The sequence below is a fragment of the Octopus bimaculoides genome, chromosome 25 (assembly GCF_046866305.1).
Source record: "Octopus bimaculoides isolate indiv1 chromosome 25, ASM4686630v1, whole genome shotgun sequence".
NCBI lineage: Eukaryota > Metazoa > Mollusca > Cephalopoda > Octopoda > Octopodidae > Octopus > Octopus bimaculoides.
Window position 1 is genome coordinate 306723 of NC_142952.1, and position 20652 is coordinate 327374.

The window sequence follows — 20652 nt, forward strand, 5'->3', positions numbered from 1 at the left end:
TTTCAAAGAACTGCAGCAAGCTAACAAATTGGTTATCAAAGAAGATGCCACTGGCGAGTGCTTGATGGGGACATACCGCAAGCTTGAAGTTGATTAACTCCTCTCTCTCTCTCTCTCTCTCTCTCTCTCTCTCTCTCTCAATCTTGCATGATGCTGATGAGGACAATGGTGGCAGTGGCGGTGATGATGTAGACTGATTTATGTCCACAATCTCTTGAGTAGAAAATGAGGAGACGGTGTGGTCAGTGGGAGGGTGGGGGGAAAAACAAGAATGTTCTTAGAGGAGGGAGGAAGGGAGGAAGTTGTTATATTATCTCTATTGTTGTTTTTTATTTTCATTGTTTATATTTTTTCTTTTATTTTTGTATTGTTTTCTGGTGCTGGTAATTTACTTGAATTTTTTTGTCCCTATATTTTTTATTGTAAATGGTAAAAAGAAAAACGCATTTAACAAAAAAAAAAAATTAAAAGTTTTCCTAATTAAATGGACTAAATGGAGATTTAATGAATTAACAGAAAAATTAACAAAGTCAACTAAACTGATTTTCAAACAAAAATTTATCAACTACAACAACAGGAAGAACAACAATGGATAATAAGTAATCAGATGCAGATATTATACATACAGGATAGACTTTTTATTTTTCCTTTGACCATGTTGTTGATATTCATAATCAGTGTCATTACATTTTGTGTGTGTGTATGTGCATATATCTATGTACACACACACACACACACACACACACACACACACACACACACACACACACACACACACACACATATATATATAGAATGTACACACACATGCACCTGTGTGTGTATGTGTATATATATTGATCACTTTTAGTGTTGCCAACTGAAAATAAAATATTCCTTGCTGAGGAGGTTGAACAAGACTGAAACATGTCTGTTGCCTCCACCAGTTGGCTTACAGATCTGATTCACCCTTACCCTTGCCATACTGCATTTTATATATTTTCCAAGAATTTCAACGAAGTGATTTTACTACATTTGTGTCTCTTATTTGTTCTTTTTAGATTTTGAACATTGTGTAGAGGGAGCTTTTGTCTACAAACTGCACAGATAATCGAAGTTAGTGATTGTTATTTTCAACTGACAATATCACACATGTGGGAGAGTGCAGTGTTTGTATAGAATTCATCTTCTCCGAGGTACTTTCCTGCAGCCTACTTGCAACAATTAATATATATATATATATATATATATATATATATATATATATATATATATATATATATATATATATAAACACACACACACACATACACTACATATATGTAGATGTTGATTTATATCTATAGATGTGAGCATTGTCCCTGCTAAGCTGATTTAATCTCTTTCATCTTCCCTTGGTGGGACCTCTTCTAATTTACTCTCAGACCTTTGTAATACTGTTGTATTATGATAGTAGAGGCATATATATATATATATATATATATATATATACATAGATAGATGGATATATATATATATATATATATATATATATATATATATATATATATATGTGTGTGTGTATACACACACACACGTCCATACATATATGGTTCAAATGTATAGAAAACAAAAGACAGAAACAGGTAAAGGAACCATAAGCAAGTGTATTAGTTTGATGCTCTGGAAGAATGCAACATACACACACAGAGTTAAGAACAAGAATGAAAGTGAAACAGATGGCATTTGGGGATAACAATTTGTTGAGAGTTCTTTCCAAATTTAATGATCAAGTAACAGGAAAAGGAGTATTGGTGGGAGGTGGTGATATAAAAGGAATGAAAGAAAAAAAAGGAGAGGGGACAAAAAGAAAGAAATAAGGGGAAGAGGAAAGAAGACCCCAAAAAATTTAAAAGAAAGGCTTAATACAAAGTGAAAAGAAAGAGGAGAAAAAAATAAAGAAAAAGAGTGTGAGGGTGAGGCAAGTAATTCTTAAGCTTTATACCTTCCCCTTTTATGATAGGGGTCAGTCTATTTATTCAGGAAGAAGGGGTTATGGTATGTCAGAATACTAAAAAAAATTTTTTTTTGTATTTTTAGTGGAATGAAGTGGTAGAGATATATTGCTTCCCCTCTGGGATAGGACACCAGTCCTTTGTAGGTTTTAACTCAGGTTCAAATATGATCTCAGAACTTCATAGTAATTGGAGAATTTATTATTATTATTATTGTTATTATACTGAGCTGGCAGAATCATTAGCATGCCAGGCAGAATGCTTAATGGCATTTCATCCATCTTTCCATTCCAAGTTCAGATTCTGCTGAGGTCAACTTTACCTTTTGAGGTCAATAAAATAAGCACCAGTTGGAGTTGATGTAAGTGGACTCCTCAGACAAAAACTGCTGACCTTGTGCCGAAATGTGAGACCAATATTAATATGTTTATTATGGCAGAGGCACATAGCTTAGTGGTTAGGGTGTTGCATTCATGATCCTAGGGTTCTGGTTTCAGTTCCTGGACCAGGTGATGCATTGTGTTCTTCAACCAAACACTTTATGTTGTTCCAATCCTCACCCCTGGCTGCCATAATGAGTAATCCTTGCAACAGACCAATGTCCCATCCAGATGGGAGTGTGTACGCACCACAAAATCCAGAAACCTGGTCTCATGAACCTCTCACTTGCAAAGAAACTTGCATCATTTTTGCTTTTTGAATATTTTTCTTGTTATTGAGTTCAAATTCTGTCAAGGTGGGAGGTGGGGGTGAGATAATAAAGTACCATTCAAATACAGCAGGGTCAATGTAATGGACTTACTCCCCTAAAGTTGCTCTCCTTGGGTCAAAATTTGAAGCCATTATTATTATTATTATTATTATTATTATTACTGTTGTTGTTGTTGTTTTGGTGATGGATTAGCATCATGGAAAGAGCGTATCACTTTTTTAATAGACAAGATGTTTATTTAGGTGAGGTGAGCTTGGTGAAGCCACATGCCTCCTTTATATAGTTCCCCGACATGCTAGAATTAACAGCCAAATCACCCTCAAATTACATTCTACTATGTTTAAAAGTTAGGAACACACTGAATAATGTTTTCCTAGAAACACAATGCTCATGAGAAGGATGGGACAGTCATGGTTGCGATGCCTTTGATCAAATATGTCTGCTAGATCAGGGCTGACCTGGGGTTAAACAATATCGCCATTACCTCCACCACCACCACCACCACCACTAACAACGACTGGACTCACCAACAAAGGTGCAAGTATGCGGACTTTTGGCATGCTAGAAATAGAAGTCACATTTGTCTCAAATCACATAACCGATTGTCTTAAAAGAGAAGGGAAAGACATAGATAATGTAGCCATAGAAAAGATAGAGGTGGTCATGGAAGGAATGCCTTTGATCACAGGTCTGTTCAATCAAGTTTAACTCGGGGCTATACACCAACAACAAATGTAGAAGTTGGTAGTAGTAACTGTGGTGGTGGTGGTGGTGGTAGTTGCCTTGGTTACTGGTGGAGGTAATGATGTTAATGGTATAGTTGATGATTATAGTAGTAGTAATAGTAGTAGTTAGTGGTGTCAATCACGGGGGAGGAGGAAGCTAACAAAACACCCATTGTATTTATCATGCTGCTGATGATGTTGGTTAGAGTGTGGAATGATTCTTAATATGTGGTACCTGTTTTCAACCAAGTGGACTGAGCTGTATGAGAGTGTTCAGATATGAACTCTCATCGCTTGACCAACGTTCTCCCAATTCCTAAGAAGAAAAAAGATAGATTTTATAGAATTTCATTAACTTTCTGCTAAATAAACTTCAACAAAGAAAAGAAAAAAAATTCAAGACACAATTATTATTATGACTGGAGTCAAAACCCCACCCCAAGGCTGACCATTCTTCTTTTTAGGGTCAATAAAATTAAGTACCACTCATATAACAGGGTCTGTTGTATTGATAACCCTGCTCCCCTTGAAATTGCTGGCCTTGTGCCTAAATAAGAAATCATTATCATCAATTTCAAAACCTGCTGAAGTCAACTTTGCTTTTCCACCATTTAGGGGTCAATAAAATTGAGCATCAGTTAAATGATAGGGTCAATGGTATTGACTGACCCCTTCTAAATTAAATTTCTGACCTTGGTGTGGCTGTGTGGTAAAAAGTTTGCTTCCCAACCACATGGTTCCAAGTTCAGTCCCACTGGGCAAGTGTCTTCTACTATAGCACAAGGCCGACCAAAGCCTTGCGAGTGAATTTGGTAGACAGAAACTGAAAGAAGCCCGTCGTATATATGTTTGTATGTATATATGTATATCTATATGTGTGTATGTATATATGTGTATATATATATATGTATGTGTGTATGTACATGTGTGTGTGTGTCTGTGTTTGTCCCTACAACAGTTTGATAACCAGTGTTGGTTTATTTACATCCCCATGGCTTAGTGGTTTAGTAAAATTGGTCGATAGAATAAGAATCAGGCTTAAAAGGGGAAAGTAATCGGGTCAATTCGTTTGTCTAAAACTCTTCAAAGCAGTGCTCCAGCATGGCCACAGTTGAGTGACTGAAACAAGTCAAATATAAAAAGGTTTTTATTGGTGGAGAGGCAGAGTTGGCCAAACGCTGGACAAAAAGCCCGGGGGTGGGGTGGAGGTTATTATTTTTTTTGTTCTTTGACATTCTAATTTCAAATCCTACCAAGGACAACTCTGTTTATCATCCTTCAGGGGTCAAAATACCTGTCAAGTATTGGGGGGTCGGTTTCATTGATTAACCCCTTCTGTGAAAGTTCTGCCCTTGTGCCTATGTGAAAAAAAAAAAAAAAAATTCATGATTATTGTTAAATTTACCCAAGTACTTGACCCCTTATTTCATCTGCCCCGAAAGGATGAAGAGCAATGTTGAGCCTGGTGATATTTGAACTGGGGTCAAGTATGCATTTAATCTTTTTCGGGGTCAGTATATAAACTCCAGTCAAATGCTGGTGTTGATACAATCAACTTTACAGGTCCCTTACCCCAGACTTGTGGCCTTGTGCCTAATGTCATTGTTATTATTATCAAAATAAATAAATGAAAAATAATTATCATTGAAACTTCTGTTTATTCTTATTCAAAACTATTAATTTGTATTCCTTCATGGAATTCCAAGAGTATTTTTTCTTTTTTCTTTATCATTGTTGTTGTTGTTATTTAAGACATCAATCAGTATTGTGTTCTTGATTGAAGATATTGCGAGTGGCAAGGGTTTGTCTGTCAAGTCACAGCAAAGACCTCAGCCTGACAATGCTTCATACAATATATATGCAGTTCCATCGTCATCCGGGTTTTCCATTCTCTCTCTGTTTGCCAATTCTATGTCCCTAGAATTTACTCTTTTCCCCCCACTTCAAAGTAAGCACCACACACTTCGAGTTATCAAATTCCATCCCAATATCCTTGCTTCACTTCTGCACAGTCTCAACCAGCCTCTCCATTTCAGGCTCTGTTTTTGCCAACAGTTTTAGATCATCCATGAAGAGAAGGTGGTTGAGACGTGATCCATTGTTTCTCAGCTCAAAGGGCCATTGACTTTGTGTTGGACTACAGAAAGTGGGGTCGAGGCTATAACAAATGTGAATAAAAGCGTCCCTGAATGATACTTTTGATTGTTGGTTGTTACTGAGAAGACGTATTTTCCAACCAAGCTGTTCTTAATCAGTGCACACACGTTCTCAGCTACTCCACACATGTCGAGTGTTTCCCAAATCCACGAATGCGGCAACATGTCGTAAGCTTTTTGAAAATCTATCCAGGCCATGCACAAGTCTATGATACTGTTTGCAGTTCTTCGTTACAACCTTGTCTATTAATTTTAAGTTGAAGGGGCATAACTCTTTATTGAATAAAATGGCTAGTTGTCTCCCTTGTATTGAGTTTCCATTAATATCTCAGATAATATATTTTAACTGAAGCAATTACATCGTAGCAGAGTCACAAAATGAATGGCCTCTTCTTGATTGTGTGAATATATACGTGATAATTCAGATAATATAACAGTTTTTGTCCGTCGTGAAGGGAAGAGTTATGTGAAGAGGCATAACTTCAGATTTCTGCCCTCCCACCATCACCACGACTTTGGATGATCATAATTTACAGAAAAACATTTTTTTTCATGAAATTTTCTACGAATATGTGTTGTATCATGCAGATTCCGAATATACAAAATCGGGGTGGGGTGGGGGCTAGCGGAGGATTTCGGAAAATTCACCGGAGTTTACTTCAATTCGTCTTAACTTTCAGGAAAATGGATATTTTTTAAAGAAATTCTCTACAAATACACCTTGGAATATATAGACTCTGAGGACATATGAATTTGTGTGTGTGTGTGGGGGGGGATTGGGTGTTATTTTTGAGAACTATTCCCCACTCAGAGGTGTTTCTCTCTCCCTCTCTTCCACTTTCTGAATCTCTCTCTTCCTTTCTTTCTCTCACTCTGACTGGGTAACAATGTATCTCCTCTATGACAAAGCATCCGTTTCTATCTTCTGTCACCCTCTAACCTCTCCTCACCTGGCACAAGGCCACCTCCTCCAACGCCCTCTTCACAAAGGATCTTTGTTTTGTGAGTTACTTGGTGACCCCACCAGTGCTTGTGCCATTTCAAAAGCATCCACTCCACACTGTAAAGCTGTAAAGTGGTTGGCATTTGGAAGGGCATCCAGCTGTAGAAAGCATGTCAGTGTTGGTACCACATAAAAAGCATTCTGTCCATTCTGTAAGTTGGTTGGCATTTTGACACATGTCAAAATACAATGGGGTATAACTGACAATATGTCATACAGAAAGGGGTGTTCATGTGTCTATGTCCAACTCAAACAGCCATGTGAAGTGCTTCTGGAAGGCCATACACATCTCGGAACTGAGTAGCATGTGCCCGTCCTGGTGCATCGAAGACTGATTGTGGTTTTGTTGCCATGTCATGTCTCCACTGTCCAGGCCCATCAGATGGTTTTAGTTCCTTTGCGTTTGAGTGCACAGGCCTTAGCACTGACAACAAAGCCTTCATGATTCACCTTGAAGAAATGGTCAAGTGCCATTCCTGCTGCTAAACATGTCTGTTGTGATGCCTTTACTAACTGCCATTTCTACTTTGCTAACTACTTCTCCCCCCAATCTATTTCTTTCTATCGATAACTCTTCTTCACTTGAAATGCTACTGACTCTATTTTCATCAGGGCAAACTAGAACTACCATCAACTGCCACTTAACTAGTTCCCTAATCTGATCCCTGTAGATTTTGTATGCTAGTAAGGACGAATTCAACTTCCAGTAACTGGGTCCCTGTCTGTGGATTCTATCTAAATTGACTGAGCAGATCACAAATTTCTAGCCTGTGTAGCCAATCAGTTTAAAGTGAGGCCATGCTATGCTATCCTTATCCACTAGACGAACAAATACTCTTAATTTTTTTTTTTTTTTTGTTGCCCGGTGTCAAACACTGGAGTTTAAAGGTCAAGGTCTGACGATGTGAATTTTCCGAGTCCTCTCCCTCACCCTCACTCCCGTTCGTGAGCGCGCATCTTTTTTTTCCATATTCGTTTACTACATGTTGTTGTACATCTATTACACTATTAATTTTTTTTGGGGGGGGAGGGGCTGTGGTGAGACGATTTGGAACATTCACGATGTGAATTTTCCGGGTCCTCTCCTCCACCCCACCTTCGCGAGCGCACATTTGTTTTCATATTCGTTGACAGCAAGTTGTTTTACACCTATTTTTTTTTACTCGGGTCAAACTCTTTAGTTTGACCGATATTTTTTATATAAAACGACACGGCGCTGTTTAGCGTCGAAATTTTGGCTGTTATTTCTAGCAGACTGAGTGACATTATAGAACAGGGCTGGCCAACCTGAGGCCCGCGGGCCGCGTGCATCCCGCAGACTTTTATTTTGTGGCCCACTAGAGAATTTCTTGAAATTGGTTTATTTAAACAAACATTTTAAGGATTTTATCAAAAATTAAAGATTGTAATGAAAAGTAAAAAAGAAAGATAATACTGTTTTTGCAGCAATAATGTTTCATGTTGAATCAACAATCATTCATTCATTATTGTAATAATAACATGAGAAAGCAAAAGGCTTTCAATTCTGTCACGGAACTCAAAATACTTTCTGTAATTAGGCCAGGGATGTTACAGAGACTCGACACCGAGATGTTTAACGGAGAGAGACGTGAGCGAAGTGGACCAATTATCACGGTGTAATATTTTGTCATTGCACCGGAGACACCATGGCTTCAGCTCTTGTTCTCATCAACGCGATTCTTTCCAACGAGAAATACAAACCTTATCTTTCGCTAATCAAAGCCTTCAGGAATGGCATTGTGTACGTGAGATCCTTTTATATAATATATTTTCACTTTTTATGTCTGTTTTTTTTACTGCGTAAAGTTCTTACACTTATTTCAGAAAAAAAAAAACCTTCCACCGGCTCAGCTTGATCGATAATCGATGTTTTGACAGAATCGGTGGAGTGTCGAGCAAAATACCTTCTGGTATTTAGTTAAGGCCTTTACGTTCAATTCCACCCAAGGTTAACTTGGGGTTCAGCCTCCGAGGTAAGGCCATCGTTTGACGATGTCCTCTCCCCCCATATCACCCCATTCGAGAGCGCGCATTTTTTTTTCTCATATTCGTTCAGAGCAAATTGTTTTACATCTCTTACACTATTTTTCTTTTGTTTTTTGGCTCGGGTCAAACGCTTTAGCCTGGCTTAGGGCATAGATTTGCCTACAACAAGGGTCGATAAAATACCAATCAAACGTTAGCCGTTGTCTTCGATCATATAAATTCAATTCAGATCAAGAATGAATTGACAGCAACACAAATCGATTCTTCATTTATCGTTTTTATCTTGTTTCAATCATTGGACGGTAGTCATACTGGGACACCGCCTTGAAGGGGTTTTTTTGTCGAACGAGTTGACCCTAGTATCTAATTTTTAAGGTCTGATACTTATTCTGTCTCTTATGCCGAACCGCTAAATTACAGGGACATAAACAAACCAACACCATTTGTGAAGCAGTGGTGTGGGACACACACACACACATACGGTGGGCTTCTTTCAGTTTCCATCAACCAAATCCACCCACAAGGCTTTGGTCAGCCCAGGGATGTAGTAGAAGGCACTTGTGCAAAGTGCCTCCCAGTCGGACAACCCGGAGCCATAGAGTCACGCGTGTGCCATCTTCATTTTATCGAACTCAACCACCAAAGAATGAACTGATCTCTTTGGAATTAATTAAACATCCTAGAAATGAATGAATTTATTTTAGACAAATATTTTGTGATCTTGGTATTTATCGTACCATTTTCACTTTGTCAACTCGATTGATATCAGTTTATTGGCGGCCTCCATCTGTTTTTCAAATGTTCTGCTGTGGTCGGCTTGTCTGTCATAGGGGATGTTTTTGAGGTGTTTAAGAATTGTTTTTTTTTTTTTGTGCTATTATTGTTTTTCATTAGGGTGTGATTTTAAAGAGGTTGATGATAATTTCTAGTGGGATGAGTAGTCAGATGGGGGCTTCATGAGTTATCCATCCATCCAACTTCTCTTCCCACCATGTTGGGAAGTGTTGTTGGGGTGAAGTCCTGAAGCACCTCCTCCATCATAGGCTTCTGGAAATTCTCTGGTAATTGTCAAAGCAGTCTTTTTTACTTTGTGCTTTTCCCAGGTTCACTTTGTATAAAAAGTTGTTTTTTTTACTTGTTTCAGTCATTGGACTGTGGCCATGCATGGACACTGCCTTAAAGGGTTTAGTTGGAGGAATTGACCCCAGTACTTATTTGAAAGTCTGGTACTTATTTCTATCACTAAATTATGAGGACCAATACTGGTTGTGTGTGTGTGAGGACTGACAAGAACACAGTGACACACATACACACACACCTACAAAAATCCATCCATAAATATATTCACAAATGTTCATGTTATTAATTTATACTCATATATTACAAAATTATGGGCTTTCTGGTACAGTAGAGTTGAAAATTATTTATTGTGCCTAAAACCGTAACTTCTTTGTGTCTGTTTTAAGGATTCGTGATGGGGAGGGGGAGATATTCCTTACTTTTTTTTCTCAGATGTATAAATCATAAATCTGAAAATGTTATATTTTTTATAGAATCATAATTTGTAATGCTGTGAGCTCCTTGGCTGAAACTGTTAATAGAATTGAATACTAGAATACTTGAAGAAATTATGGTTTTGACTCTAAAGGAACAACAAGTTCTAATAATAATGAGTTTATTGAATGCACTTCTCAGGTGCTCTGCAATTTGTTGGGAAAGGGTTCACTTTTTAAGGCACAAGTTAAGAATAAAAGAAAGAGGAAAAAAGTGCATGAGCCCATCAGGTGTAAGTTTCAATCATGTCATTTATAAAAATCCATGGGGATCAGATATAAAATATATTGTTTGAAGTTGGGTGTAATGTGAGGGAGATTTGGCCATCATTTCTTGCATATGAAATGCCCACTTAGAGTCTCTCCCCATTGATGGCTTTCTGAAATGTATCTAGAGTAGTAGCATTCCCTGTATGAGTGCCAGGAATGTGATGTAGCATTAAGATACAGAAATGAATGTATTGGAAATAAGAAATCGGATTTTCATGGAAATCTTTTCTTTTCATGAGAGACAGCTAGAAGGAGGTCACATGTTGTATGTAACCTACTTAGATGATATTATGGCTTTCATAATTATCAATGGTTTCATGTACTTTACTTTGCTTAAACACCCGCAAACATCAAACATTACATTGCAATAAAGCAATCCAATCAAAGGGCTCCTGTGTTGTTCCAAATCAGCAAACAGTAATTACAAAAGTAATGGAGTCAATTGCTGTGAAGAAAGAGAAAGCAAGTCGAACATTTTTTCGTTCGTGCACAGTTGAATATTTTCAAGGGACGTAACTCTTCCCATGCCATTTCTATAATCAAGGTTATTTTATTAATGTGAATGGGAAAGGCATGAACATTGTCACATCCTGTTACCCGACACCATAAGAAGCGGTCACTATGATGTTGTTGCTTTGCATCATGTTCGAAGAATTCTGTGATGGAAAATGGTTTCTCCTTGACCGACGGATATCGTTCAAAAACTTGTGTGTGTGTGTTTGTCTCCCACCATCGCTTGGTGTGTTGATTGTTTTCGTCCACATAACTTAGCAGTTCGCCAAAAGAAATCGAAAAAATAGGTATTAAACTTAATAAATACTGGGGTGGATTTATGCGACCACACCCTTCGTACCCCAGCATGGCTGCAATTCAGCGGCTGAAGCGAGAAAAAAATATATAAATAAAAGAAATGTAAGAAAAATATACACCTACAAACTTACACACAAAAATGCACGCACGCACACACACACGCGCACACACACACACACACACACACACACACACAACGTGTCCACTTGACAGGTTTCAGAACGATTTCCTTCTACCAAATTCACTCACAAACGGTTACTCTTGTTGATTGACTAATCTTACCCCACTTAATTTCGTGCCTTGTCCACTTGTTAGCAATTTGTGTTGTTGTTGTTGTTATTATTATTATTATTATTATTATTATTATTATTATTATTCCTGTTTTAGATATGGTTGCAAGGTTCGTTTCCCACACAGTCTGGTAATGACATTTCTCTTTAAGTCTGGCACGTAAGTTTGGATTCATTCTATATTTTCGAACCTTAACCACCACTAACCCACCTGTTATTGCTTGTAATTAAAATTAACACAAACTCACCTTAGCCCACCTTTATTAACCATTCCAATATTGACACACCTGAGACAACCTCTATTAAAGTATTAATTCAAATCTTCAGGTGAAGCCTCATTTGTACACAAATTATAAGTGGATTTAGCTGTCTGGTTAAGAAGCTTATTGTAGTTTTAGGTTCCGTCCCATTGTGTGGCACCTTAAGAAAGTGTCTTCGATTCTAGCCATGGGCCAACTAATGTCTTGTGAGGGAATTTGCAGTCAGAAACTATATATATATATATATATATATATATATATATCATCATCATCATCATCGTTTAACGTCCGCCTTCCATGCTAGCATGGGTAGGACGATTTGACTGAGGACTGGTGAAACCGGATGGCAACACCAGGCTCCAATCTAATTTGGCAGAGTTTCTACAGCTGGATGCCCTTCCTAACGCCAACCACTCAGAGAGTGTAGTGGGTGCTTTTACGTGTCACCCGCACGAAAACGGCCACGCTTGAAATGGTGTCTTTTATGTGCCACCCGCACAAGAGCCAGTCCAGGGGCACTGGCAACGATCTCGCTCGAAAACCCTACAAAGGCCAGTCAGGCGGTATATATATATATATATATATATATATATCATCATCGTCGTCGTTTAACGTCCGCTTTCCATGCTAGCATGGATTGGACGATTTGACTGAGGACTGGTGAAACCAGATGGCTACACCATATAATACATTTCTAAATCTCTCAGAGAAATTTATGCAGTAGTGATATGATAAAGTAGTTGTATGCTGTCCCATGAAGGGAATAATACTACTGCTATTTAGCCCTAGGAAGCAGCACTGCTTCCTATCAGCCTTGACACATTTCCTGTGTCCTTATGTTTACAAGGGGGGAGATAAGCACTTCCACCAAGCTAAGCCTGCATCCATAGACTAGTTCATTGTTTGTCTTCAGTCTGGAGTAGCATGGCTTGTAAACATAAGGACACAGGAAATGTGTCAAGGCTGATAGGAAGCAGTGCTGCTTCCTAAGGCTAAATAACAGTAGTATTATTCTCTTCATGGAACTATCATATTATTAAGTTGACAACTACTTTATCGTATCACAACTGCATAAATCTCTCTGAGAGATTTAGAAATGTATTATTTCCATTTTGTGTATCTAGGACTACATTATCCAAAATATATACTTGCACTTCCCTGTGAGTGGAATTTGAGGGAGGTTTGCCTGCTGTTTCTGTGTGAATTTTTGGTTCTTTTATTGTAGTATTGTGACAGCCTCTACTTTTCTCAATTGTCACAGAAGACAATGTAAAATTTTCTTTCTTTTTTCTTTTCTTCCAATGTTTTTGTTAAAGTTTACTGTCAAATGTGCAACACGTTAAAAAAAAAAAATCCCTTTCTCCCCTCTCACCTCAAAAAATGTGAAAAAAAAACAGCCCAAGTTGAAATTTTCTGCTCCAATCTTCCAAAATCATGAATCATGTTAGTCATTCGAAACAGAGCAAAGATGTAAATAGTCATTTAGTTTCTTAGCATTGGAAATGTTTGAGTTTTTCATTTTTGGGTAAGGAGGGGGTGAGGAGAGAAAATAAAAATACAAGTAAAAATAAAAATTTATAAAAAAAAAACAAATAAAACGCCATTGTCAAAACATGAGCAACATCTGGGGCTTTATTCTGGGAACAGCTTTGATTTCACTGTTTTTTTGGGTTTTTTTTTAAGTTCTTGCAAAAATAGGACAGCGCCATCTACCTTCTGTGCAATAATGGCAGTTTCATGCGGCAGTTTGTCTGAGATTTGATGAAGTGTCTTGTGTTTTTTATTTTCATTTGTCTTGTTTTTCAACATCTTCACACGGGGACAGACAGACAGACAGACAAACAGAAACTTGATTTGTGTGGGTGTGGGTGTTGTTTTGAGGGTTGGCGTGGGATTGGTATGATTTGGGGATTTCAGGTTTTCATTAGTTGATTCAGAGATTTGTCATTGGGTTTCAGTTAGAATTGTGAATTTGGTAAATGTGAAGAATGCTCAAACCCTTCCTTTTTGTTTTTTTGCAAGTGGATGTTAAGATGATAATGATGATGATGATGATTTTTATGTTACTCATTTCATTACTTATGTGCTTCTTTTGTACAGACTTACTGAAAAGTTCCGTGGAATCCTGGAAGCAACATACACCCATGCAAAAAGCTTAGCCCTCTTCAATGTCATCCACAAAGTCATTCTGCAAATTTTTGAATGGTTTGGCAAAAAGAAGAAACCTTCTCATATTTTTTGCGCCAGTGTAATAGCAGGGTATTGTGTGTTCGGCAGATACAACAAGGTCAATGAACAAGTAAGCTGGTTCTCTGTATATTTTGTTGGTAGCATGTGAAAAGCACCAAGTACACTCTGTAAAGTGGTTGAGTCATGAATGTTGGATAATTACCGAAAGAGTACAATTACAGACACAAGCAGCCAAAATAGGGGTTCCTCTGGAATAACGTTACTTGATAGGATGGATGCACAGCTCAGAGAACGGGGAGTCTTTCTAGGCCAGTGGTTCTCAACCAGTGTCCCTGTGACCCTCAGGGTTCCATATAAGATTTTGTTGTTAAAATTTGGCTGCAATAAATTGTTTTTACTTCCACAAGACACAAAATATTTTGATAATCTTTTATACAACTAATAAAATGGGATTTTTTTTTTAAAACATGGAATGGTCGTGAGGGTCCACCTGAGTAAAATAGGAATCAAAAGAGGTCCATAGGTAAAAAAGGGTTGAGAAACAGTGCTGTAGGCCAAGCTGTTACTTTTCCACATTAACAAGTCACAGGTCTGGGACTAGAGTGATATGTTGCAGGATGGATTCTTCAAGCTGATCCAACCAGCAGGAGACTTGGGGGTGGAGCAAGCACAAGATGGTTGGATGATATCCATAGACTCAGTTGGTCATGCTTGGGGATCCTGCAGGAAAGCGTAATCTTGGATGCTTCTGATAGGGGCCAATGGAGAAGCGGCTTGAGGATGGCTCTACCCCAACAACACTTCCAAGAATAGTGGACAGAGGAGATGGATGGATGGATAATGTGGTCCTAGAGACACTATGTCTGAATAAAAGCTGAGATGGCCATGGATGGAAGTACTTTTGATTGTGGGTCATTTTTGATCACAAAGCTGATCTGAGGTTAAACAACAGTAAATAACAACTGCATCAGAAATCATATACACAACACACTCACACACATGCAATGGCATGCGCACACACACACACACAAACGCACACATACACTCAAAATACAGACAGCCACATGCACACACTCATAGCGATACACACACACACACATGTACAAGCAGAAATGATGGTGGTGATGATTGTGATTATGATGATGATGATTTTGAGAATTTAATCGCTTGTTCACCTTCAAAAAGGTATTGCCTGTCTGTCTCTCACCTTTCAAGTTTTCTCTCTCTCTTTTCCAGATAAACCTCTACTTGCTGTCAAGAATCACCTATGCCCTGGCCCAGATTGCTGTGAAGAAACAATACATCCCGCAGCCGTTTCAGAAACCGTTTCCCCTCTTTTTCTCCCTTGTTTGGGGTGTCGCCTTGTTGCTGTTTGAATATGAGCGTGACTTCTTGCAGCCGTCACTGCGTTCCTCCATGACTTACCTTTATGAAGACTGCACCCAGTGGCACAATCTCACAGACTTCTTGCTTTACAACAAATTGCCTGACTGAAGAATCCTCACCAGAATATTCTGAGAGTTTCTGAAAACTCTTACACATAACTCTTTTTTTTTTTTTTTTAATTTCTGCTTCAGTTGTTATTTCATTGATTCTGTTCTGACAATATTATTGTCAATGGATGCTGTATTTTCTGGCAAACAAATCGAAGTTTTCTGACCAAAATTTACAACCAGGAAAAAGGCAGGTCAATTTATACATTAAGATGACTCTGGAGGACCAAAAATTCCATGTGAAATCTTGCAGCAGGATTTGGAAAGATTGTGAAGAGGATTGAATGGTTACGCTTCATTTCTACACAATATGTACGGCGCTGACTTGTCTGCCAGAAAATACGGTAACCCTAACAACAGTTTCATCTCTCTCTCTCTCTCTCTCTCTCTCCCTCTCTCCCTCTCTCTCTCCCTCTCTCTCTCTCTCATTATCCATTCCATCATCTCTGCTCTTATGTATACTAACACTTTATCAATAACAACAATAACATCATCATCATTACCTCTCTCTTTGTTGCCATAGTTATTCTACCACTTGTTGTCATGGCCATGTTACTACCTCTGTTACTATAACGACTGCCATCACTTCTGTTGTCATGCCAACACTAACATTAATAGTGACTTATCACTTTTGCTGTCATTCTCTCTGTTGTCACAGCAATCCCATCAATGCTGTTGTCATGACAACATCACCATCATTGTTGCTAGGGTGACAAACCGTCACTGTTGCTATGACAACTTCTTCATTGCTGTTACTATTACTACTTATGGCAGTGCTTCCTTGTAGTCTCTGTTGCCATGAGTACTCTTCCCATTTTACTGTTGCTGTTATCATTAGGAGTTTATTTCTGAATCCTTGTTGCTATGACATTATCTCTTTCCTTGCTGCAAATAGGGGTTAATCTCATGACTGCTAATTTGCTTTTCCTCTCTCATTAGCAGAACTAATTATGAAATATTTGAATCAAAGGAGTTTGGTGACCAGCATGAGAGCCTCAATGTGGTCACTGTTTGACTTACTAGAAATAGCAGTCAAATCTTATGCTCACACACTGCCTTCTTCAAAGAAAAGAAAAGAAAGGCATATTAGATTATGTAGTCTGTGGCATAATTGGGTTGTCAAATAAATTCATTCTTTCGTTTTTTGTTTTTGTGTTTTTCTCCGTGGCGTTCCAACATTCTTTTTTTCTGAAAAGAGGTAAAAATTCTTCAGATCTCAACAAAGATGTACAAAAGTTGTGAAGGAAGAATTGAGCTACAAAAAACAAAATACAAACAAAAAACAAAAACAGCCTTAAAACACTACAATAAAAATGTTTGATGCTAATTCAAATAAAATTGGAAAGGATTTTAAAAGAAATGGAAAGGGAAACTACTAAAGAACTAACGAATTTATCTGACAACCCAAAGCAAAAAGACAGCATGGTCATGGATAAGGTTGACCTGGGTTAAACACCACTGCAACCTTCTTTTGCAACCCCACTCTCGTTCCTCTCCAGATATTGGGATTGGATTTTAACAAAAGGGATTCAGGTTTTATATTGTAGAATCAGTTGGATCAGGAAGATGTGTTTAGTTGTTGGATCAGCTCATTGTGGTTTCAATACAGCTTTGATCTAGAAGGCTCCTGTTGTTATCAAAGGCGTTCCAGTCATGACCATTCAGTCTCTCTCTCTCTTCTCCAACAAATTCAGTTGGATCCCTACACTCCGGGCTCTCTCAACCTCTTCCTCATTTTTCATGGCATTCTCTCATCCGCAAGCAGGTTTCCCTGGCAGAAGGCCACCTTCCTCTCCCGGCTCTTGTTGGTTTTGAATTGTCATCGATACTTTGTAACTTTCCTAGCTTCAACTGTTGACATGCAGTTTTGATGGAAGGTTTTAAGAGACTTTAAAGCAGGAAGTTTGTGCCATCGCACCAAGGGTGGCCTCGGATGGGTTTCAAAAGTGTTAAAGGTTTTTAGCCTTGTCAGGTATAAGCTTGGAAACTGAAATTCAAGTGTTCAGTTCCAGCATCTGGAGGACGAGACGTAAGTAGGTAGGATAGTTAATGAGAAACCAAGTGAGGGAACCTCAGCTTGCTAGAAATAGTAGCCAAATCATCATATTAGAGATTATCGTGTTTAAAGTTGCATTGGCTAAGGTAGGACTAAGTATGCTGTGTCAGAATGGAAGGTGGGAAGATCATGGATGGAACTTGTTTGATTATAGGATTTACTTAATCTCAGGGCTGATCTGGATGTGTGTATGTGGGTGGTGGTGGTGAAGAGTGAGCAGCTAAAATAACAGCAACAGCAAATGTTTAAAAAAAAAAAAATTAAATAAATAAGAAATATGTAAATTAAAAATTAACAAAAAGTAAAAAGATTTCAGGAAATCTTCCATCAATGCTGAAAGTTTCATATTTTACAGAAAATTTTTCCATATCTGAACTTTTTATTGTTGAATTTATTTTATTTTCACCTTAATTTCGTTTTTTTTTTTTTATTATAATTTTCATTGTGATATTTCAAACTAAAAAAAAACTTTTTATTTATGTTAAAGACACTGAATCTCTTCATTCTTAGAATTTTTAATAAAAATTTAGATTCTTTTTTTTTTATTAAGAAATGTCTTTTTAAAAGTTTTTTGTTTCTTTTCAAGCTAGTTTTAACTTATTGATGGTACTTTCTCTTTCTTTACTAATTTATTCTGTTGTTGTTTTTAATTTTTTTAATTTATTAAATTTTTTTTTTCTGAAAGAAACTTTTGTTTTTGATTTTTGTTATTTATTTTGTTTGCTTGTCTCTTTTTAGTTTGAGGTCCATTGTTGGGGTCAGTCCAAAAGTGGTGTGTCTCTCGTATGATCTGGGAAGTAATAAGGGAAATCTTAATTTCGTAGGTTTTCTGACTACGATTAACAGATTTGGTCTCTTATCACAGACAAGTTTTTAGCAGAGAGCATTCCTGCGTGCAGTTCGTGTGTGTGTGTATCTGTATGCGTGTGTGTGTGTGTTTATATGTGTGTGTTCGTGTGTGTGTGTGTATGTACCTGTGTGTAAGTTTGTGTGTTAACATGTTTGTGGGTGTATATTTTTGTGCATGTTTGTGTATGTGTGTGTATATATATCTGTTCCTATTTGTATGTATGTATATACCTCTGTGTGTGTACATGTTTTGTTGATGCAACTGTGTGTGTGTGTGTGTGTGTATGGCTATGCATAGTATGTGTATCAGTGTTTCTCAACATTATTTTACCCATGCCTCCCCCTTCGGAACCCAAGTAATGTCTGTCATATTCTCCTCTCAGAGACGGCCATTAGTTGAAAATAGATAAATAAACAAAGAGATAGATAAATAAATAATGAGATAAATAAGTAGGTAGATAAAGAGATAGATAAAAAATAGATAAATAAAGAGATGGGTAAATAAATAAAGGGATAAATAAATACGTAAAGAAAGAAAGGTATTTTACCATTTACAACGTTTATTAAATGCAGCTGTGTCATGCAAAAACAAAGAGTTAGGATTAGTTTACACAAAACAACTATTTTTAAGTAGATAAAAATTATGTATTAGCAAACGAAATCCTGCAAAGACAAATGTGTAATAGGACTGGCAAAAATGAACTTTATAAATGGTAAGAAGTTTGTTTCCCAACCATGTGGTTCCAGGTTCAGTTCCACTGTGTGGCACCTTTGTCTTCTACTACTATAGCCTCGGGCTGACTACAGCCTTGTAAGTGGATTTGGCAGATGGAAACCGAAAGAAGCCCATCGTATATGTGTGTGTGTGTATTCCCCACGGCCGCTTGGCAACTGGTGTTGGTATGTATAGGCCCCTGTAACCTAGTGGATCGGAAAAAGAGACCCATAGATTAAAATACAAGGCTTAAAAAAAATAAGGACTAGGGTCAATTCGTTCGATTAAAATTCAAGGTGGTGCTCCAGCATGGCTACAGTCTAATCACTGAAACAACTTAAACGTCTGGTCTTCAAGTTCACTAGGATAGAACCGGAAATTCATGACGACGTTGGCATAAAAGACTATCATCTATTAATTCGCAACTACATCCATCTGTTGTCCCTATCATGGATAAGACTAACTCCGATGGACTTAGCTGTGAATAGCCTTGGTATTGCTGATAAAATTAGACCTTATACCCTCATGATAGCCAGAGTAAACCAAATGGACCATAAGCTAACTTTTGAAGATAAAACCGAGGTGGGAAAGAAGAATTGAAGGTTCAATGAAAGTACTCAGAAGAGATATCAAATTGAAAAAAAAAACATGAAAAAAAAACCAGATATCTTGATTATCCTTTCATTACATAACGAATGTAAGACTATATTATTGATATTATTTGATATGTGTGGTAGAATGTGATTTATTTGTGATTTGGTTGCTATTTCTAGCAAGATGAGCAAGCACATAAAGGTTTTCTCGTTGACGATTGTTTATTTAGCAAATGTTCTTATATCCACCAACAAGACGTTTCAAGATTCCTTGTTTTGCTTCTTTCAACAACGAGTTTTTGAAGAAAAAAAAAAAAAAACATTTAAAAAATAAATGTTTCAAATTGTAGTAAAAAAAGCAAGAAATGGAGAAAGAATTTTCTTTTTTCTTCGACTCTTTAAGTATTTTCATTTTACAACATTTTGAATTAGAATTTCTTTGGTGTGTTGTGGTGGTGGCGGTGATTGAGTTGGTGGTGATGTTAGTGATGGTGGAGGAGGTAGTGGTGGTGGTGGCGACGGGGTGGGTGTGTGGCTAAGTCGTGTTGCGTCATCTGTCAGTAGGGTTTTTGCTGAGTTTTTTGTTTACAAAACCCGACTTATCAGACAAAAACATTTTCTTTTAAAACGTTTTGCTATAATTTGAAACAGAAGTTTCGATGCAGAACTACTGGTTGTTGTTGTTGTTGTCCTCCTAGTTTAGCCCCAGGACAGGCTTGGTTGAGGAAGCTGATTATCAAAGGTATCTTTGCGGGAACGTTTCCGAAACGAAGAAGTTCCAGAACGAAGTGGAATGTTCGATGTGATCGTGGCATTTCGAAAGAATCATTTTAACTTCCCATGACGCCAGGTTCACAGATAACAGGTGGACCCATGCAGTTGTTGAATAAGATGCAAACAATGGGAAAAGTTCACAAGGGAAACTTTGGGGTCGAAATAGAAGAGAAGGAGACAACGGAAGAATAGAAACGCATTGTGACCAATGATGTATAAAGGA

The 20652-nt window shown here is 37.6% G+C and overlaps 2 protein-coding genes across 3 annotated transcripts in view; both read left to right on the plus strand.

The window, feature by feature from the left end:
* LOC106881470 (alpha-tocopherol transfer protein-like) overlaps positions 1–1835 on the plus strand; it is a 15161-nt gene extending 13326 nt beyond the window's left edge. Inside the window, exon 8 of one of the 2 annotated variants that reach the window (XM_014931863.3) lies at positions 1–1835. This exon is cut by the window's left edge and continues 59 nt beyond it. In XM_014931863.3, coding sequence (XP_014787349.1) covers positions 1–97 — 97 coding nt within the window. In that variant the 3' untranslated portion in view covers positions 98–1835. The other variant, XM_052976442.2, reaches the window with a different exon arrangement.
* A 6384-nt stretch (positions 1836–8219) lies between these two features.
* LOC106881472 (peroxisomal membrane protein 4) lies at positions 8220–18186 on the plus strand. The gene is made up of 4 exons (XM_014931865.2): positions 8220–8331; positions 11597–11659; positions 13860–14058; positions 15186–18186. The coding sequence occupies exons 1-4, from the start codon at positions 8237–8239 to the stop codon at positions 15441–15443; spliced, it is 615 nt and encodes a 204-aa protein (XP_014787351.1). The 5' UTR covers positions 8220–8236; the 3' UTR covers positions 15444–18186.
* The last annotated feature ends 2466 nt before the right edge of the window (positions 18187–20652 follow it).

Coding starts and splice junctions, on each gene's coding strand:
- LOC106881472 (XM_014931865.2), top strand. CDS start 8,237: ATGGCTTCAGCTCTTGTTCTCATCAACGCGATTCTTTCCAACGAGAAA. Junction 11,660..13,859: donor TTTCTCTTTAAGTCTGGCAC/GTAAGTTTGGAT, acceptor TCTTTTGTACAG/ACTTACTGAAAAGTTCCGTG. Junction 14,059..15,185: donor ACAACAAGGTCAATGAACAA/GTAAGCTGGTTC, acceptor TCTCTTTTCCAG/ATAAACCTCTACTTGCTGTC.